Below are 20,943 nucleotides of genomic sequence, written 5' to 3' on the forward strand. Positions count from 1 at the left end.
CGCTCTCTAGTGAGCAAAGCTCAAGGAGGTAGCAGTCACGTGATTACAGGTGATCGCACGTTTTCGAGTTCGCGTGCGGGCATCCATCGGTTCGTTTTGCCCGGTTTTTTTTCATTTCCACTTCCTGACGCTCGCAGGTGTGCTGTTGCTCAGTTGCTCAAGCTGACAACTCTGTCCCGTGATTGGATGTGCCGTGATTAAACCGTTGAGGTCGCAGATCACTGGCGCACCTGTCTGTCCGTCTTCGGGATGGCTGTTTTTAGCGCTCCAGTACTGACAGATCTGTGGATTCCCGCCGCCGTCATGGTACTGGGCGGTTTGCTCGCTGGCATTAGCAGGAAGTTGTCGCTGATCGCGAACTTGCGACTCAAGGTGAGCGCCTCGTTTTCCTCTTCGGCGTGCGTGCGCTTACATGCGTCCGTGCGTTTTTCACGGAGTGCTGGCGTTGTTCTCGCGATCCGAAACTGACTGCGCTTTGAACACGGGACGCCGAGCTAAACCACGTGTACGTTTCGCCTGCAGGTCGACAAATCGTCTTTGAAGAATGGGGGTGATCTGGTAGCCGATGTTCTGAAGGTATGTTTCTCTATCGTTACTTGCGATGCATGCATTTCCGCAGCGTGTAAGGTGATTTTTTTCCGCAGATTACCTTGTGTCGACATAGTTCTTTTTTGTTTTTGGAACTAAAGTTTTTCCTCTCCTCCTCCCAGGCACATGATGTCAAGTTTCTGTTTTGCCTGAGCGGCGGTCACATCTCTCCGATTTTAGTAGCGGCCGAGCGGGAAGGCATTCGCGTTGTGGATACGAGACATGAGGTATGGCCGGTGTTCCGATATTATTAACTTGTTGCTCTTAATGGCTTGCAGGCAACCCACGATACATTGCTTTGGAACCGGGTGAACGGAATATCGCGTATCATGAAAAGAAAAAAAAAAAAAGAATCCGTGTGTTCATGCAGCTGTGGTGGTAACTGCAACTTGCCTCAATGGAAATCATTTGATCGCCCTTTAAACATATACAAAAAAAAAAAAAAACGTGTAGAGGCAGTAAAAATTTTTGGGTGCAATAACTTTTGCTTTAATAAGTGTTATTCAGTTTACCTGCTCTAACCTGATGCTATATAGTTCACCGCATTGAAACATGTATGTAGCAAATTGTAAAGAAATATTGCAAGGCTAATGCGTCTCTGATGCACTGAAACTTGACCGGTATGTTAAGCGCATAAATCAGTCGTGTATGCTTATAGGACATGCTAATTAGCTCCAAAAACCAATAAACATGTTCATTCTTGATGAGCACTTGCAGGTTTTTCCAGGTTTGTTTTCTTATTAGAATGGACTGCTCTTCCTGTCTTCCAATTAAATCTCATCACTGCTTCTGTGTGTGTTTTATAAGAATATCTGTGCCCATGGCCCCCCTTGCCAGTACATGCTTTTCAGAGACATGCGCTGTTCTTCAAATAAATGAATGAATGAGAGCATTGGTAACTGAAAGTTTCATTGGTCGTAATGCACATTATAAACCTAGTATCAACAAAATGAGTGCGGCTGAAAACTGCAGCAGCCGTACCAAACCACTTCCTGAATGCTGACATGTAGCCAACTTAACTGTTCCTTGTTGGCGTTGTCCAAACTAGGCTCTGTAGACATTGACTCTAATAAAATTACTTACATGCCTAAATTGTCTCACCATTGTTTGTTGTTTGTTCCACTACAGGTTAATGCAGTCTTTGCAGCTGATGCTGTGGCAAGGCTTTCTGGAAAGGTTGGCGTGGCTGCAGTCACAGCTGGACCAGGTATTTGGCTCTTCTTCATGGTGCATTCGAAATGCTTGCCGGCTGTTGTCTTTGCTACACACAAACCATAAGTCATAAGCAATGTCTGCCGCATTAAGTGATTTGAGTGAAGCAGGCTGTTGTTTTTTTTTGCATCTTCATCAAGCGCCATTCGTTTGTTTATTTGTTTATATCAACTCAAGAACATGGCTAAATGGTATTGCCTTCGAGGGAAATGAATAGCAGAGGGGCAGTTTCATGGTAGAGGTATTTTAATAGAAAACAAAGGAAAACATTGCTTATGCACCTATTTTTTTACTTGTCATGTCTCTTCTCTCTTATGCGCCTTGTTTCAGTTATGCTCTTTTGGATGATGATGATGACTGTTAGCCTGTTTTGTTTTTCATGAATGTGGGAGGTAAAATACGTTTTAAGTTTAATCCTAAGTTTCATCCTTTGTTGCACTGAGTGCTAGTCAATTGCTTGGAGTGCCTTGCAAAGGTCCTGTTTGGACACTGACCCTGGTACGTTTTCTTTTTTGCTCTTCACTTGGTACATCAATAAGTCACACCTGCTACCATTTGACATGGATGCTCTTGTCAGTATTTGCATTCCATACAGTACGAACTTGATTCCATGGCAGATTTTTCTTGTTTCATTGAATTTTTGCTTGTTTTGACTTTGGCTTTTGCTGCTTTTTTTCTTAAACTTAGACAGCTTGCGTAGTTACAGGTAGAAGTGGAGTGCTGGCCTGTGTTTTATAACTGGGGATATTATGCGTAGTTGTTGCATTTGCAGGCTAGAGCCCCAAGTGTTTCTGTCCAACTTCTGTTTTAAATTTGTTTCTTCATATTAAGAGTGCGTTAACTGTTATTGCAGGGGTGACCAATACCGTGACTGCGATCAAGAATGCTCAGATGGCAGAGTCCCCTCTCCTCTTACTGGGAGGGGCAGCTGCGACAGCCGTCAAAGTAAGCAGGCAGATGATGAACATTTTGTGCCCATTCCTTTCTGTCATTATGTTTTTAAGAATGCTTTGCATTTCTGTTGACGGTAATATTTGTTCTTTTTGACTCATCCCTCCTCCCCTTTGCATGCCAGCTTGTTATGGACCCTTCAAGGAACCTTGAAACACCTTCTGAGGAGCATACATAAACTCGCTCAATCACTACATTGTGTTTTTGGGAAGACATGGGCCAAATAATACTCTTCGACCCGGAGCAAAGAACTCATAATTGAGCGCGAAAGTTGGCAAGCTCGTTCCAGCGACTTTTTGGAATTCATGCTCTCCTCCATGTCGTGTGTCTGTGTATGCCGGTTAAGAGGTGGCTTTTGGTTAGATGTCACACAGCTATCATAGCCTTGCCAGTTAGTCACATTGCTCTGGTGTGTCAGGAAGTGGAGTTCCCACGCATGTCAGCAGCCTGTGACCCCAATGGGCACTGGACCTTCCTTGGACGTCCTGTGGACATCCTAAACGTCCGCAAGATGTCCATAAGAGTTTTAATGTCCATTGGGACGGGGCTGAGTGGGTGGGGCTGGCGGAGGAGTGCCGACCTTTCAGCACGCAAAGTGACAAGAGGAGAGGGAAAGGCATGGGGACGCTGAAATTAAAATTTTTTTACTACAGATAACTTCGCTTCTTACAAACAGATTAAAGAAATTCTTGCTGGAGGATATTTGTGGAGTACTGTCCTTTAACAACCCAGGCATACCACAACTTTATTGAGAGCCCCCTTTTGGAGCCCCTTTGAGAATCAATAACGGTGATGAAGAAAGAGAAGTGGGACAGAAGGGGATTTCTTATGCACATCTTCGAGCTTTACTGTTTGGCAGGAGATATAAGTTAAAAAGAAAGAGTTTGTGAAGGGGACTATTCCTTGTACAGCTGGCTTGGTAGACACCCGTGCTGAAAGTCTGTTGGTAGTAGAGTTATATTTTCAAAAGGGAATGCATTATCCACATTACACCAGCCATTCCTGCATAAATGTGAGTGCAAAGGACACTTATTCCTTTGCTGTAAATAATTTTCCTCTGGTTTGTCGACAGTTAATGCCCGTGAGACATTTTCAACTTCAGTAAAGAAATAACAAAAGAATTAATTCTTGTGGTCAAACTGACTCTCCCCTTTCATATTTGCAGCCCAAACCTCAATGCGTTAGGCGCCGCCAGTTGTACTAATTACTGCTGCATGTTTTTTCTTTGCCCACTCTTCAGGGGCGAGGGGCTCTGCAAGACATTGACCAGTTGTCACTCTTCAAGTCGCTGTGCAAGTTCACTGCTACTGTGACGACGGTCAGGGACATCGTCCCTACCCTGCGGACTGCGCTGCAAAAGGCACAGTCTGACACCCCAGGTAGTTTGACATCCTGTGATCTCACTGACTTTTTCATGTTTTCCCATTCTTGGCTTTCGGGACTTTAGGTCTTCAGTTAAGCTTCTGATCAAGCTCTCTTTTTTGGCAATTTTGTCGTCTGTTGAGGGAAACTATAATTGCATTTTTTTTGCAAAGTGCACTCTGTGGCCATGACATTCTCTACTGCAGTTAGTTTTTTTTTGGACTCTCCGGGTTCTTGACCTCAAATGAAATGCAAAACGCTAATTGAATTTTCAGTTGAAGCTTTATTTGATTTTTTATTGAAACTGTTTTTAGTTAGTGAATTCAGTATGCTGGATGCTGATAAAAGTGGCCTTTAGTTACTGTGGTGCTATGCTTCATTTACTTTATTTAGAAAGTAAAAGCGATTGACATGGTCTGCTTTGTAATGAGTTGTACTTTCTAGGTTTCCGGCAGGATACTTTTTCTCGTATTATGTCTCTGTCACATTTTTTATGCGGTTTTTACTGTCCAATTGGAATGAAACAAATAGATGAAATAATACTCATGCACTCCTTATGCATAATTATACTGTAGTCAAATCCGCAAAACTGGTGTCTCAGTATGTTTCTTAACTTTCACTAGGCATGCTTCTCATGTCAAAATCATGCGATTTGCTTCGAGGTCTGATTGGTTTGTGTGAATTACTTGTGTTTTATTCTGGCCCCATAGTGTGACATCTGATGTTTTTTTTTTTTTTTTAATGAGATTTTATTGGATACGGTGGTGTTGTGTGTTGAGCTTGGCGTCTTAATATGTGCACACATTTCTTCCATCATGATGCAGGGCCTGTATTTGTGGAGCTTCCAATCGACGTCCTCTACCCGTATCCCACAGTGCAAGCTGAGGTTGGCTTCAAAGGGAGGCCAGGCAGCCTGGGCCAAAAGCTAGTCAAATTGTACGCTGCCTCTTTCCTTCTCTTCGTCTTCATTGTGTTTGGGCAGTGCTCTATGCTCAGCTTAGTTGTATGTGGTGGACAATGCAAGTTGTCAAGAACTAAAGTTGTTTTGGATTCTTTATCTGACTTGAAAGAATACTGCGGAGATTGTTGTGCAGATTGCCTTGTATGCATCACCTGCTGCTGACTGTTGAGCATAGGCTGAAGGGTTATCAATGATTTAGTAACCGACTGTTTGGCCACTAATAGAGACTTATAAAAGTTTTTTTTTCCTATATTTCTTTTGATTAAAATGTACAAATGATGTATCCAAATGTGACAATATGAGAAACACAAGGTCAACACAAAATGCCAATTTTTTTGTGAAATTTGAGCTGAACAGTAAGCATTTTTTAGAAAGAGGCATTTATGAACCTTATTCTAGCCACTGCTAATTGTCAGCTGTATGTAAAGTTTGAGCACGAACAAGTGAGATTTTTAAAATTGCCATTGGCTCTCAATAATTAGAACCGAAGAGGGATGAAATTCAAATAAACCTAGTGTTTAAATTGAGTTCAAATTAACAACAGTACACTATACAAGTAATAGCCAGCACTAACTAGTGTCCCGTGTTGTAATGGACTGCCCTGTTGATTTGGCTTGTTGGGCATGTCACATGGGCTATGCATGCTGCAGATACCTGGATTACTACATGCACAACCTGTTTGCCGGTGCCTTCGTGCCACGTGACGTGTCGCCACTGCCGGTTAATGTTCCCCTGGCCAAGCACTCCGAAGGTGAGTGGCTGGCATGGTCTCAGCACTTAGAATGCTTAGTGATATTACCATACCAAACCAGTTATATTATTAGGTCATTTGGAGGTGCCAGGAGGTTATCCTCTGGTCTTGCGTTTGAAGTGGCATTGAGCAAGTGTGCTGTTTGGAGAAACACATTGTACATTTCACACATTTCACATTGTACAATGTGAAGGGGCTGACATAGCACTCTAGAATAAACCACTCGCAAGCACGAGCAAGACCATAAATCCTGCCCCCACGTCTTGAGTGCCAGTTACTGTACTAAGATTGCTGAATTGGTGGACCTTGTCGTTAGTGATTCCTTTCTTGTCCCTGCTGTGTTTTGCATCGCTTGCAGTTCAGCAGTGTGTGGAGATCATTTCGCGTGCCAAGCGCCCGGTCTGCATTGTGGGCAGCCAGGCCACTCTGCCTCCTTTGCCTGTGCAGGAGCTGAGGGCAGCCCTGGAGGTGAGCGTGAGAATCATCGCGTGGCATTCTGGTGGTGCCAAAGCGTGGGGGTTGTGCTCTTATAAAAATCACATCATGATACTCGTGGAAGCAATCTAAACAACATTTTTTGTTCATGATCACAAATAGCATTTGTCTTGTACCTTTTCTGCTAATCCCACCCCTTATGTAATACCCCGCGAGGGGTCTTTAAGGTAATAAAATGAAATGAAATGATTCAGAGTGTGGGTGCAAAGCAGAATATGAGCTAGATATGGTGTGCGCTCTTTTTGGGCTGCAATTCTTGTGTGTCCATGTCTCGAGTAATGTTGTGTTAGTGTGATTCATGTCCAAGGCCTTTATCACGTCGTTTTTAGGTTTGGTTTGGTTTATGGGGTTTAACGTCCCAAAGCGACTAAGGCTATGAGGGACGCCGTAGTGGAGGGCTCCGGAAATTTCGACCACCTGGGGTTCTTTAATGTGGACTGACATCGCACAGTACACGGGCCTCGAATTTCTCCTCCAAAGAAATTCAGCCACCGCGGCCGGGATCGAACCCGCGTCTTTCGGGCCAGCAGCCGAGCACCATAGCCACTGAGCCACCGCAGCGGCTAACACGTCGTTTTTAGTGTTGGTCTTGTTGTAATGCTTGTTTTATGTGTTTAACTAAAATTGGCATTCGATTGAAGTTCAAATTGATGAATTGAAGTTCGATTGAAGTTCGAATTGACGAACTCTTACTGTATACGATTAGGGGGGTAGCTCATTGCAAGATTTACATGTTTAGAGTTCGCGCTATGTAGAAACATGCATTTTTGAGTGGGGTGTGCAAAGTGTTCTAGAGACTAGCCCCAACTGGGGTACCAGTCCTTTGCAGGGATGTTATAGCTAAGCACAATATGTATGGCATCACTTTCTTCAGAAGGAAACAAGTAAAGAATATGTGTTGTTGCTATTATTGTTTGGTAGAGAATTTCCTCCTGTTACGGTGGTACTGCCAAATGGAACTTTTACTCTCTTGCAGATAGGGGGCCAATCAGCTGTTTCAAAACAAACCATCACGAGATGGTTTCTTTCTTAGATTAAAAATGTGCGTGCATGAGGTATCATGCTTGAATCTCGACGCTGCTTTGGAGCCCTTTGGTTTCTCCTATGAATACAGGCACCGTGTTTTTAGGGGAGGCTGGCGTGGAAAAGATGCTGCCTGGTCCCTGATCAAGCAGTTGCATTCAGGCTAATGCTTCTTATATTTAGAGCCATGTCAGTGCAGTCAGCATTGTTCAGGTTCACTAGGCCTGCCCCCTAATTTCTCCTACCATTTTGTTATGGGCACTTTCACTGCTGCACCTAGCCAGTTGGCAAGCAACGAAATTGATATGGTTTACCTCTTACCATTGCTTTCTTGGATCCATGCCATGTCAGACATCTGTCATCTGGTTTCACCCCTCTAGCGAGCTAATCGGCACACAAACTGGTATCCCTGATCTGCAGGTAGGGTCCTTGGAGTCCTTGGTCCTAATTCAAGCTTTGGCTTGAAACACTGAAAACCTGGTAGTGCGAAATGCTGCGGAGATGAAATGCCGCCGAACCTGTTGAAGAGTTCACCAAAGGCTGGGAGGAAAATGTCCTCACTTTAGTGCCTAGTCTGTTGAGCCTGTATTGTGCATTAGTCAGCTTTGTGGGAAATGGGGTGATGTGCTTGGTTTTGCAGAAACTAGGCATTCCGTGCTTCCTCGGAGGAATGGCCCGAGGCCTGCTGGGTCGCCACAGTGAGCTGCAGATGCGTCACTGTCGCAGGGATGCCCTGGCTCAAGCGGATGTCGTCATTCTAGCAGGTATGGGCCTTGCCGCCACCCACCTTTCACCCTTTCGTTGTGTGCATCTGTGGATGAATACTTGTTGCTGAGTTCCAAAGGTCAGAGCCGTAAGGTGGTGTTGGTATTCTGGCTAGTGTTTTTAATTTGCCTAAGGTCGAATAGGCAGTGTAGTGGGAAATGTTTGCAGGAAGCAACAAAGCATGCACATGCAAAGCTGCAGCAAAAAAAGTGTTCCCGATTTTACAGTGTCCTCTATTGCCTATGTAACTTTATCATAATTTTGAATAGCTAGTCATTCAAGAGGGTAGTTCTGGTCCTTATGTTCAATAACAAGGACAAAGTGCTAGTTCTGCATATCGACGGAGTACCAACCTTTACTGCAAAATCTGGTTACGGAGGTATACGTGCTGGAGTGTAGACTGAACATCTGGTCACATGTCACCATATGACAAGTGCAAGGCATTTGTATCTGTGTGCCCGTTGCAATCGTTATCATAGCCATCTTGGCACAAAGTCTGTAAGTCTTAGGCATTAGCAAAAGATAGGCAGCAGGATGACAACAGCTATTGCTTTCAGTGCATTATGCTGGAGAGCTTAAACACTTCGCAACTTTTCCTCCTTATTTACCGTATTTACTCGCGTAATTTGCACCCTCGTGTAATTTGTGCACCTTTAATTAAATACATGCTATTATGATATATGTAACATTCAGAGGAAGAAGGCAGAGTGGTTCAGGGAAAAAACACGGATAATGACATCCTGGTTGAAATCAAGAAGCAGAAATGGGCTTCCCTTTGCAATGTAATGTGAAGGAAAGATAACCGATGGCCGTTAAGGGTAACAGAGAAGGCAAGCCTAGCAGGGGGCAGCAGAAAATTAGGTGGGCGGATCAGATTAAGAAGTTCACACCTCTACTGGACGAACGGTTGTGCGCGCACTGGAATCCAAAACTACTGAACCGTTTGCTGTTTGGTTGCCACTAGTCAGCCGGGCCGCACGTGTGAGCGCCGTTTTATCACCTGTTATCTCCACTTGCCTCTGAATGCTGGCTTCACGATTGTATCATTGCAAATTTATTGCTTTGAGCTGCGCAGGCGCTGTCATGCCATCTCATGGGGAACTAATATAGCATGGGTCAGCGTTGAAAGGGTATGCATTTTATATTTGGAATCCAGTTTTCTTTGGCCAAAAATGGATGCGAATTGCGGGTTGATGTATATAATGCGCATTATGACCTTTGTAGAGTTTTTTGGCGTGCTAATAAAATTGTTGCGTAATTTGCGCACCCCCTTTTTGAAGCCTTGACTTAAAGAAAAAAAAAGTGTACAAGTGAATACGGTATGTTCCAAATAGGCTGAAAAATTTAGTCGATCGCATAGGTGGGGGTCATGCTTTGGCTTGTGAAAGGGATAAATGGAACCCCTGATGTGTATTTTCTGCTAAACCTTTTAAGTTTGTTAAATGATGAGGGCAAATATATTTATTAAGTTGGGGAGATGAAAGCTTTAACAATAAATTTTTGTTAGGCTTGAATGAGATTGTATTGAGCCAGCTCTTTTTTGATCGGTTGCAGGCTCAGTCTGTGACTTCCGCTTGTCGTATGGCCGTGTTCTGAGCCGCAAGTCTAAAATCATCGCCGTGAACCGCAACAAGGCCCAGCTTTACAAGGTGAGGAGCAAACCTGTGAAATGCTTCTTTGCTGGAGCTCACCTCTACGAACCTGGGCTCTCCGTTGTTCAGCGAATTGGCTTGGACACAGATCTAGCCACACTTAGATACATGTGAATTTTGACTTGTTGGTTCCTGTGGATTCCCGGTTGTATAATCACGTCTTTGACTCGCACTCATTTGGGTTTTAACTTGGACATCGCTCAAACTCACTGGTAAAATACCCAGATTAGCTGGGGTTGTGTGAGGCTTGTATTGTCTTATACACTGTTGCACTTACTCATACTACTCATACGCACACAGCATTTGCTGCTCCAGCTTTGGCAAGGTACCCACAAAAGTCGTTTTCTAGCATTGATGTGATTTGTCTCTTCTCTTACGAGCTGAAAACAGGTCAAAATTTTCTGTGACCTTTAATGAGTGCTGCAGCCTATCATGAAGACTCCCTGAGCATCTGTTTTGAAGAAAAGTGCACGAACATCTCTGTACTGACGTTCTGGTGTGTATACATTGTGAAACCTTAGAGGAACACTTGAGTGGAAAACATTCAGGGGGGCACTTTGTTGACCTAAAGTGGGGTGAGGCGAAAGCCTTAAGTGTGGTGTTGCTGCTTGTGACACTGATGCGTTGTTAAGATGTTAGGTTTCGCCTCTAAGAGCGGAACACCACAGCGTCTTGCAACGGTGCCAGAGAGTCCATAGAACGCCATCGCCCGTTTGGTAAATTGGTTTTTGAGGAAAGGAAATGTATATGTCTCTCACATCTCGGTGGACACCTAAACGTCGCCATAATGGAAGGGAGGAAGATGGGAGTGAACAAAGATAGGTATTCACTAGACCAGCCTTTGTTCATTCTAAACCATTGAGCTGGCATGGCGGAGTGGTAGCGTGCTCGTCTCGTCTCGCACTCTGGAGACCGGGGTTCGAGATTCCCATGCTCGGCCAATTTCCTACTCGGTTTTATTTATTTATCTGGTCTGACTAGAAAGGTGAAGTAGGTTAATTGCAATTAACTAAACTCAGTCCCACTTACTTGGAGCATCACCATATGATCCCTTTAATTGGTTGCATGGTTAGTAGCCAAAGTACAATTGGCCCCATTTGAAATTCGCGCACTGTGACGTCACGACCGTTTCCACCAATTGAAAAGCGTGACATTTCTGTCGACAACTGGTGCTTACAACGATGAGGCATTAAAGGCTTCCGCCTTAATACTACTATAGGTCAAGCTAGCACGATAGGTTGGTGTCGTGTGATAGCAATGGGCCATTTCTACTGAAAGCAGAGCCTTGATAAGTTAGAAAATTGTGTAGAAGCGAAGAACATGCGATGACATCCCTTGTGGATTCCTGCAACTGTGCCAGGTGTGAATTCTTCGCCAGTTACGATTGATTCACCGCTCTCTCGTGCCACTCTCACCAGTGGGAGAAAATACCATCGAAAAATGAGGAAAGCAGTGTGGTGAGCTTAGCCAAGGATATGAAGAGTCTCATAGTTAAAACAGCGCAAACCAGACGATTGGCAGAAAGGTGAGGCGAAAACACGAGAACTGAGTCCTTCGCCTCGCATTCTGTGCACTCACTCTGCGTTAAGCTATACACAGCACACTCAGAACTGTAAGCTCTCAGTGGCATTCATGCTTGGAAGTGGTGCCTCTGATCGGCCAGAGCTTCTGCAAACACATATAATAAAAATTACATAACTTTCTTCAAGTTCGGGTTCCCAAGGAATAACCTACCCATCTAGCATATAGTGCATATAGCGTACCTACCCATCTAGCATATGGTGCATATAGCATCTTGCTTACTTGCTTTGTTATTTGCTCTTTCCCTTTAGTATGCCATTAACTAAATTTTGTGCCATTCCATACAGTTAGAGCACTGGTTTCTATCATAGAACAGTCATTTGTGTTAATGCCCCCTTCTGCCTCCCATGCATTTCACGTTTTTGTCTTACTTTGTCAAATCAGAACTCGGATGCCTTTTGGAAGCCAGCCGTAGCCGTGGAGGCTGACGCTGGATCTTTCATGGCTTCCTTGGCCAAAGCCCTGCCCGACTACAAATGCGACCAGTCTTGGATTCAGACCCTCCGAGACTTGGACAATGCCAAAGAAGAAAAGAACAAGTGAGCCATGAGGCTTATACCCATGTCACGCTTGCAGATTTAATGTCATTTGAATCGAATGGCATTAGCCCCTGTTGTCATTAATCAGCTGCTGCACGGAAACATTTAATGTCATTAGGTTCAAATGATGTTCACCATATAATGAGTTTGGGGAACTCATTCGCATTCAACCTCAAACGTATTATATACTCTGGACACTAGATATGCAGCAGAAATAAGCAACAGGAAAAATAATGTATGCACTGCCAAGGTTAAAAGTTTAATTTATTGAATTTTGCTAAAAAAGTGTTAGTTTTAATTTGAAACTGTTCAGAGGGGAGGATAGCTATTGCTCTTGGACTCAGCAGTGGCCGAGCGTGACACAGCCCTGCCCGCAACTGTTGATCATTCTGGCTTCTGTATTGGCTGGCGTTCTACGGCGTTTAACTCGGAGCTACTCAAACCTGGAACTAAGCTCTTTACCTTTAGGATGTCAGTTCCATACTCCGCGTGTCGCCGCCCTGCAATATAAATTGCAATTTTTTTTTTTCACTGATCGTAATTGCTATCATTTGCAAATGACATTTTTTAAACTCCGTAGCTCCGAAAGAGACCGAATGACATTAAATCTTCCAGTGTGACAGAGGAACTAGTTTGGTGCCTTGTGTGGCTAGTCCGAACCTTTTTAGGAAGAAGCCCCTGTCAGTGTCATTGCAGTGACAATAGCTCTGTTCCCCCAGCATTTATGTGTCTCCTAGCAACTCGGCAGCAGTTTTATTGAGTGCTGCAACTTTATCTTGATGTCTCTCTCTCTTTACCTGTAAAGCTGCACTAAAGACAAGCTAAGTTTTAAATGTGTTGATAGATTACCGTTTTATAATGACAAATTTTCACTTCACTAATAAATGGACCTTTTATAGGGTAGAAAGGCTGAAAAATGAAGTGCAGATATTGCCGCCGCTGGCTGTTATCACAAACTGCGGTGATGATGTGGATCGCTACGGCTAGGCCGCACTGCCAATCACTTCCTGTGGTGATCACAACATCCTCTTCATTATTGACGTCACAGGTTAGAATTGAGTGGCAAGATTTTGTTTGCTTGTTTTTTTGTTTTTTTTTTTGCCCCCAAAAGGACTGGGGTGAAGCATGCGTGGATTTAGGTGCTTGGGGAACCAGAAGACCCTCTAAGTAACCGAAGCATTTCGCAGAACCCGGTTTGAGAACTTCTTGCCTAAGCACTGCATTTTTGGCTTAACCTTATTTCAGCTATGGGCATCGGACCTTTCCATTCCTAGTGCGCATGAATGCTTTGTGTCTGAGAGTCGTGGGGTAAGCAGTTTTGTTGTATATTGTGATTCGCAGGGCCATGGTTGAGATGCCAGCTGACAAGCACCTGAATCCGATGAAGGTGCTCAGCGAACTGGAGGCTGTCCTGCCTGATGATACCATCCTGGTCGCAGATGGCGGGGATTTCGTAGGCACTGCATCCTACATCCTCAGGTGTGCTGGCTCATGCGAAGGTCTTTCCTACAGTGTGTAAAGCAGCATATAAATTGTACACGTGCACTTAAAAGTATAATAATGTTGCTGTGTTTCAGTTATACTTCCATTGGTATTGAAGAGTCACTTCAAAAAGACAGGGATGAATGGAACATATGTGTGGTTAGATTGGTGTAGTAATTATGTAACTTGTTTCTCCTACTAATCGTGCTGCCTGTATCCTTTAGTAACGTATGTTGCCGGGCTAGTTGGTTTTGTGTTTTTGAAGAAGGCATGGTGCTACAAGTGCATGCACAAAGAGATGAGGAGACGAAGGACAGGCGCCTATCATTCGTCTCCTTATCATTTTGTGCATGCACCTCTTTTTAAAAAACTGTATCCTTTAGTCGTGAACCAACTAGTTACACTCACACCCCAGCTATCAAAAGTGGAAATGTTTGCTGTGATTATGCTTTCCAGCATCACCTCTGATGCAGCCATAGGTAAGCCCTTTCCATTCCTTCTAATTTCAGATAGGAAGAGACATGAATGCAGCTAAAGCAGCAGAGTACACTATGCACTTTTGCCTGCAATTGCATCACAAACTCCCCGACTGAGAATGTTCAGCCAAGCAGCACTGTGTACTATACAGCAGTGCTAAGCTAAGCAATTGCTCCAATGAAGGAAGGATGTGACGAGAGTCTCAGTGTGGGGGGAAGTTTTTAGTGTTGAATGTTTACCCTGACATTCTGCAAGATTCAAGGAACTAAAGTAGATAGAATTGGAATAAATTGCTGCAGCAGGTGTATAATTTTTGCCATCTCAGGGTCATCAAAATTCTGGATAAGCCTCCTTCCATCCACCGGCATTTGGCATTTTTATAGACTGGCATCTTTTAAAAAGGAAGCCATGCGTTGCTGTCAGCCTACCTGAATGCAGCCGATTTGAAAAACACTTCAAGAAATTTACGAGTTTATATTTAGATGAAACTTAGAGAAAGGTAAGCATCGCAATCTTGGTCTGCCTTACCAGTTTTTCTTTGTCTCTTTTTCTGTGAAGGCCAAGTGGACCACTGAAATGGCTAGACCCGGGCGCTTTCGGGACACTGGGTGTTGGAGGTGGCTTTGCCCTGGGTGCAAAGTTGTGCCACCCTGAAGCATTGGTGGTGATCATTTATGGAGATGGTTCGCTCGGCTACTCCATGCTTGAGTTCGACACCTTCGTGCGTCACAAGGTGAGCAGCTTCACCAAAATACCACGTGCAGTATGTAACAGCAGTTTTTCTGCTGCAGATGTGATTTTTAAAGAACAGCTGTATCATTTATAGCTTATCTTTGTTTTGAGCAGGGCACCTGAGAGTATTGTGCTTTATTACTCAAGTTACACTATAAAAACAACGCAGAATATGTTTCGTTAAGAACAACGCAGCGAGCTATGGAAAGGAAAATGATAGGTGTAACGTTAAAGGGACACTGAGGAGAGCACTATTAATATATTTTTTATAGCAAAATCTGATAGTTCGGCATGTCATGGCTTTGTTGCCACTTGGCCGGCAGCGAAAAATGCATTTATTTCTAAGAAATTTGGATTCGAAGTTGAAAAGGTTTTTCCCGCCGCTGTGATTCAAACTTGGGATTCGGCTATGACGACAGAGGACTAAGTGACGTGAAACATGACGTGACATGACGTAACGCAGACTCCGTGATTTCTGCCGGCCAGCAGTGCGGCCTAGCAGCAGCCGAAAAGAAAGCTACTGCCGGCCGCACGTTGAAGGCATCTATCGGCTATTGCGGCCGTTGCTACAGTCGCTTCGCTTACGTTTGCACCGGCGTTTTGCGAGCGTTACGATGGATCTCGTTCTCGAAGTCGTCAACGAAGTTCTCGCAAATAGACACCTTTAGCATACCGTGTACCTTGATACCGCTAGCGGAATACCGGGAGCCCGCCTAACGCCGGCGAGCAGGCGCTGATTGGTCCCGATGCTTCAGGCGAGCGCGTAGCTGCCCGGCACGTGGCGCCATCTGGCGACGTCAAGGAGATTTGCGCATGCATTGGTTGCGCCTCAGTGATTTGTGCTTCTCGTGTCCTAGCGTTGCTAGAACCATTGGTTCTAGCAACACTGTTTTGTTATATGACGTCATGACGCTTGTACTTGCGAGTTTGGCCTGTGGCGGCGATACCTGTATTTTGGTTCTTGCTCTTTTCTACGTTACAAGAGCTTTGTTGTCAGTATGAGTGGCGTTTTTGTAATCAGGAGCTGGTATTCTGTCGATACAAGCCAACTTCAATTTCTCCTCAGTGTCCCTTTAAGAGATCGGAAGAGGGCGGAGTGGGTGAGGGAACAAACGCGGCTTAATGACATCTTAGTTGAAATCAAGAGGAAGAAATGGGCTTGGGCAGGGCATGTAATGCGAAGGCAAGATAACCGCTGGTCCTTAAGGGTAATGGAGTGGATTCCAAGAGAAAGCAAACGTAGCAGGGGACGGCAGAAAGTTAGGTGGGCGGATGAGATTAAGAAGTTTGCGGGGATACAGTGGCGGCAACTGCCAAAGGACAGGGTTAATTGGAGAGACATGGGAGAGGCCTTTGCCCTGCAGTGGGTGTAGTCAGGCTGATGATGATGACAATAAAAGGGGGGGGGGGGGGGGAGGTACTAAAGCTTATAAATTACAATATAACCTTGGGATATAGGGGCAGTGTAAACTCAGTATTTAAGGAAGAAAAAAAACTTCAAACCTTCACAACTTGTTTCATCAAAAGTACCCATTCATTACTGAGAAAATTAAATTATGTTTCGAATTGACACTGTTCGAAATATACAGCCAAAGTTGTCCCTTGCTTATCTTGCGAAAATAGGATGAAAAGTTTGCCAGCAAAATAACTTCCTAATTTTTGTATATTTAGTTATTTTCTCTTGTTTTTTTTTTTCCAGTTTAAATGAATGACTGTTTTTTAACCTCTACATGTATTTTTGTTTGTATTCAAAAACCAAAATGCTTACAATAGGGACTCGCAATGTTTGGAACAGATTGGTTGGTTATGTCAACCTGCCAACACTGAAGTTTGGCAGCCATGGTGGCTCAATGGTTATGGTGCTTGGCCGCTGACCCGAAAGACACGGATTTGATCCTGGCCACGGCAGCCGCATTTCGATAGAGGCGAAATGCTAGAGGCCCGTGTACTATGCGATGTCAGTGCATGTTAAAGGAGCCCAGGTGTTCTAAATTATCCGGAGCCCTCTACTACAGCGTACCTAATAGCTTTAGTCGCTTTAGGACATTAAACCTCCTTAACTTGACCAAACCAAACTGAAGTTAGGTTTGTACGATTCCGAGTATCATTTCGGCAAGAGCAACAGAGAGATGCTAGACATTCTGAAGTACATTGGTATGAAACATGGTCTGCGCACACTGAATTTGCTTGTTTGGTGATCTTCTCAAGTGCCTAATGATGCCGTAAAAAAAAAGAAAGTAATAATTAAAGTGAGCTGTTGTACGACCGAAAGCAAGTAAAAGCATAACTAAGGAGGAGGTGAACTACAGATATATGGTGGATTTTAACTTCCCTCATTTGTAGTTATTCCCCACTTTTTTTGTAGTTTTCTCAAGACTAATATTTTTGAGATTTCTTCTTACGCAAACGTGCCTAACTTACCTGTAAAATATTTTAAAAAATGAAACATTGTAAACTTAATGTATCATATATCTAGCTGTGCAATGAACCACAATGAGTGAAATTTGAGGTATTTTTACGAAGTCATTGGTGGAGCTGTGTACCTCTTTTTCCAGCAAAACTTGTGGTCGGAACAGCTTGAAAGTGATGTCATTCAATTTCTAGTGAAATCCTGAGCGAAAGTTTACCATTTGTATTCATGTGAGACGTGCAGAGAGCTTTTTTTTTTGCCTTATAAAGGGTTAAAACGTGTGCAATTCAACATTGGTTGAAGTTGTCTTTAGCACTAGTCGATGATTTGCTTGATGAATGGTATCTTGCAGCCAAGGGCGTCCGCAGAACTTTTTCCAGGGAGGGGGGCACCTGATGTCCGGGGATTGGGGAGGCGGTAGGTTTGTAGTTGTTTTCTACTAGGGCATAAATAATATCCGTAATTCCAGGGGGGGGGCAACCGCCCCCCCTTGCCCCCCCTTCCGGACGCCCATGCTTGCAGCATAATCTGTTGAGCTCACATAGGGACTCGCTGCGTGGCATGTAGATTGGATAGAGAGACTGGTGTTATCATTTGGGCAAAAAAATGAGTGAGGACCCAGGGTAGGATTATAGAAAATCTCTGTAATGTACAAGATTGAAGGTTGATTCGCAGATCACCAGCACTGGTAATTCTAAATGCATGCATCCTTTGTGTCTCCCCTCCAACCGCAGATACCAGTCCTAGCCGTGGTGGGAAATGACGCCTGCTGGATGCAGATTTCCCGAGAGCAAGTCAAAATGTTCAAGAGCAACGTCGCTTGCGGGCTTACTGTGAGTGCCACATTTGGGGCAAGATTTTGCCGGTTCTCAGTGTGTTGTGCAGTTGTCCACACACTTGTCTGGAGCGCTCAAACGCCATACTTGCAGTACACTTGCGTCATTTACGAGTGGCCTAGGGCTCGAAACAAAACCTTATTGTGCATGCCCATTCCCATGGATCGAATTTAACTCCTCGGTTGAAAAGCTATATTGGGCCCGCCAGGCGGCGACAATCGTCATAAATGCACAACTAAGCGTGCCATTGAGTGCTGTAGACAAGTGTGGATGACTGTACATTTATAATTTATGGATCGTATATGAGGCTGCTTAAATGAGCATGTTTTATATTTACTTGAATTTCTTTGGCTGTGAACTGACAGCAATCTAGCACAGGGTAAGAAGGAACACGAGCACGGAAAACTGAAGAAGCAAAATTATTGGATAACTACTGTGGTACTGAATCGCTGAAGCAGTCCAGAGTTTTTTAGTTAATCGCAGGGGAAAGAGGCCTGTTCCAGTTGCTGATGGTCTCGGGGAAGAAAGACACCTTAAACATAGGGGTTCTATAATTGAGCTCAGTTAATGTTACTCCATGCTGTTTTTTCATCAGCCTTGCAGTGTTAACTGAGACAGAATAGTCCAAAGATTTTGTCGACTGTTTATAAAGGAGTTCCAGCCTCTCTGTTCTACGCCTGGTAGGCAAATCACGCAATCGCGATTATGCAAATAACTTTGAGATACCAGATGTGAAACTAAGTCAATTATACACCAAACATAAGGCTTTTTGCTAGATTGCTTCAAACTTGCGAATCAGTAACAACTTCACATTACCATCTCGTGCAACATCAGCATACTCAGAAATTGGTATAATGATTGTTAAATAAATTGCATGCTTAGTTGCATGTGTTTGATGATGCAGGTTACGTTTTAAAGAAACATAGCTTCTGCACAGCAGTACAAACTTCCGTTCGCTAGTTTTCTCTTGGTCACGTGCTCACAATCTGCTTTGAACGATTTGAGTTTGAACTCTAGTGAACTTTTAATTCCCTGCAGTACACAGACTACCACAAGGCGGTGGAGGGCCTTGGTGCCAAGGGTGTCCTGGTGTCGCTGCCAGACAAGGATCGGCTGCCGGAGCTCTTCAGGGAAGCACAAAGGCTTAACAAGGAGGGACACAGCGTGCTTGTCAACTGTCTCATTGGGAAAACCTCCTTTAGGGAAGGCAGCATCTCTGTGTAATTTTTAGGCCAACCGCATTTTGTTTTACATTACGTAGCACTGCTATTGCAGTATTATAGTTGTCCCGTTGCTATGCTACTGGGTGCTGGCAGGTTCCGCCTGTAGCAGTTTCATGTACAAGCTACTTATGTTGAATTCCATTGGTAGATCGCAAGCGCTTCACGTTCTGTTAACATGGCGGTGTCTGTCGAAACGGGGCCTCTCGCTTCACCACTGATTTGTCCTTGCTGCCACTCTGTCTCTCACGTTCGCGGCAAATGAAAGGCGCACAAAGCTTTTGCTTTGTCTGAAGATGCCCACACCACAAAATTTTAGCGATAAAACACGCAAAATTTTCAGGCTGCTTCCTTATTTACAGAGCTGCTAGTCTTAGTGAGTATGCGTTGTCTGACATCAGAAAGCATGGGAGGTTCAAACAGGTCGAGAACATTGGTCTAAAAAGCGGTCGCAAAGAATTGACTTTCTGTTAAGACATTTTTTAAAATTTATGCGGACGCAAACAAAATGAAAAATAGTTACATTTGGGAGATTTACCATTGCACGTTTCGGATGAGATGGCGCTGCACGTGGCTAACAATCTAAAAAAAAGGTTAAAAATGTTCCTTGTATGTTGCCCGGATCACCACCTAGCAGCGTAGCGATGACAGGAAGGAAGCAGACGCGGAGGAAAGGAAACCGTCACGGGAAGTTCCGGTCAAATCTGCAGATTTCGGCATAGCAGATATCGTTGCTCCATATCCCATTTTGCCATTGGAATACGATTGCTCCCAACAGAGCAGGAAAACTTGATCCGGATCTGCCAGTGGAATTCAACATTACTCTGGGACAGGCAGTTCTTAAAATTATTGCACAAAATTTGATCATGTTGATATTTTTTTATACTCATGTACCTGGGCTAGAAGAGACTTACACTTAGTTTTTGCTTGTTACGTTTTACGTTTGTGCGAAATGCAACCACATTCCCCATTAGGCACAACGAGCTCTGTGGATAGTGGTTGACTACGAAGGCTCGATGTCGTCAAAGAGAGGTGCTACAGTATAGGCGAACAGTAGTATAGGCGAACAAATGAAGTGCAAGGCAAACAGGCCTGAAGAAATAGCAGATGAGCAGGAATGAGATAATGCTAGCAGCAATTGTGAAACCCGTCGCTTGTTCTGGTTACTTGGAAATCGATTAGTGTTCTTTGCTGGAGTGGCGAGAAATTAAACAATTACCCGAGTTTGAATTATCACTAGCTGACTGTAGCTGTGATGACAGTGAGAGGGATTTCTCAACTGAGACAGCAGCTGAACCCACACGTAATGGCTTTAATTTAGAGCAGCTTTTTTGTGGCCAATAAGTCACTTCCATACCTTTTTTTACTTGCATATTATTTTTTAGAATCATTTTTGCTGTGAAGGTATTGAGAAAAGAAGTGCATTCCAACTCTACAAGAATGTGCTGCGCTCTGTAATTACTAATAGTATATAGTTTTAAAACTTTAAAGCTGGAAAATATTTACAAGACAGTTACCTGAATGTGTAAGTATTTATAAATACAGCTCATATTTTTCACAGTTTGTCCTTGTGATGAATTTCTTTCCTGCTCATTGATCACGAGTGAAACCAAAGACAGCAGCAGTACCAATAGAACACTATTGTTTATCAAACCAACATATTATATGTACGATCTTTATGTGCCAGAATTAATAGTGCTGAATACAAACGCACTTTTATGACTTACTTTTCGCTGTACTGTTAGTTATGCTCATTGACCCAAGAACAAGTTAAGAACCCAGCCTTCGCATAATGAAGTCTGGATTGCATCAGGCTGCATCTGAATAAGGTAACCGATTTGGTTCAGAAATATCAAAACAGTAAATGTCTATATTTCTGTAAATGTACTGAAATCATTAAGTGGCA

General features: G+C 43.7%; 1 protein-coding gene across 1 annotated transcript; it reads left to right on the forward strand.

Annotated features, from left to right (window-relative positions):
• The first annotated feature begins 44 nt into the window (after window positions 1-44).
• LOC149365440 (2-hydroxyacyl-CoA lyase 2-like) lies at window positions 45-20,600 on the forward strand. The gene is made up of 16 exons (XM_089542636.1): window positions 45-372; window positions 523-576; window positions 711-815; window positions 1,717-1,795; window positions 2,654-2,745; window positions 3,992-4,130; window positions 4,938-5,049; window positions 5,725-5,825; window positions 6,184-6,293; window positions 7,984-8,107; window positions 9,663-9,757; window positions 11,726-11,880; window positions 13,222-13,359; window positions 14,398-14,572; window positions 17,716-17,814; window positions 18,856-20,600. The coding sequence occupies exons 1-16, from the start codon at window positions 250-252 to the stop codon at window positions 19,039-19,041; spliced, it is 1,887 nt and encodes a 628-aa protein (XP_089398762.1). The 5' UTR covers window positions 45-249; the 3' UTR covers window positions 19,042-20,600.
• The last annotated feature ends 343 nt before the right edge of the window (window positions 20,601-20,943 follow it).

This window comes from Amblyomma mixtum, chromosome 1, assembly GCF_055824585.1.
Source record: "Amblyomma mixtum isolate Tamu chromosome 1, ASM5582458v1, whole genome shotgun sequence".
Taxonomy (NCBI): Eukaryota; Metazoa; Arthropoda; class Arachnida; order Ixodida; family Ixodidae; genus Amblyomma; species Amblyomma mixtum.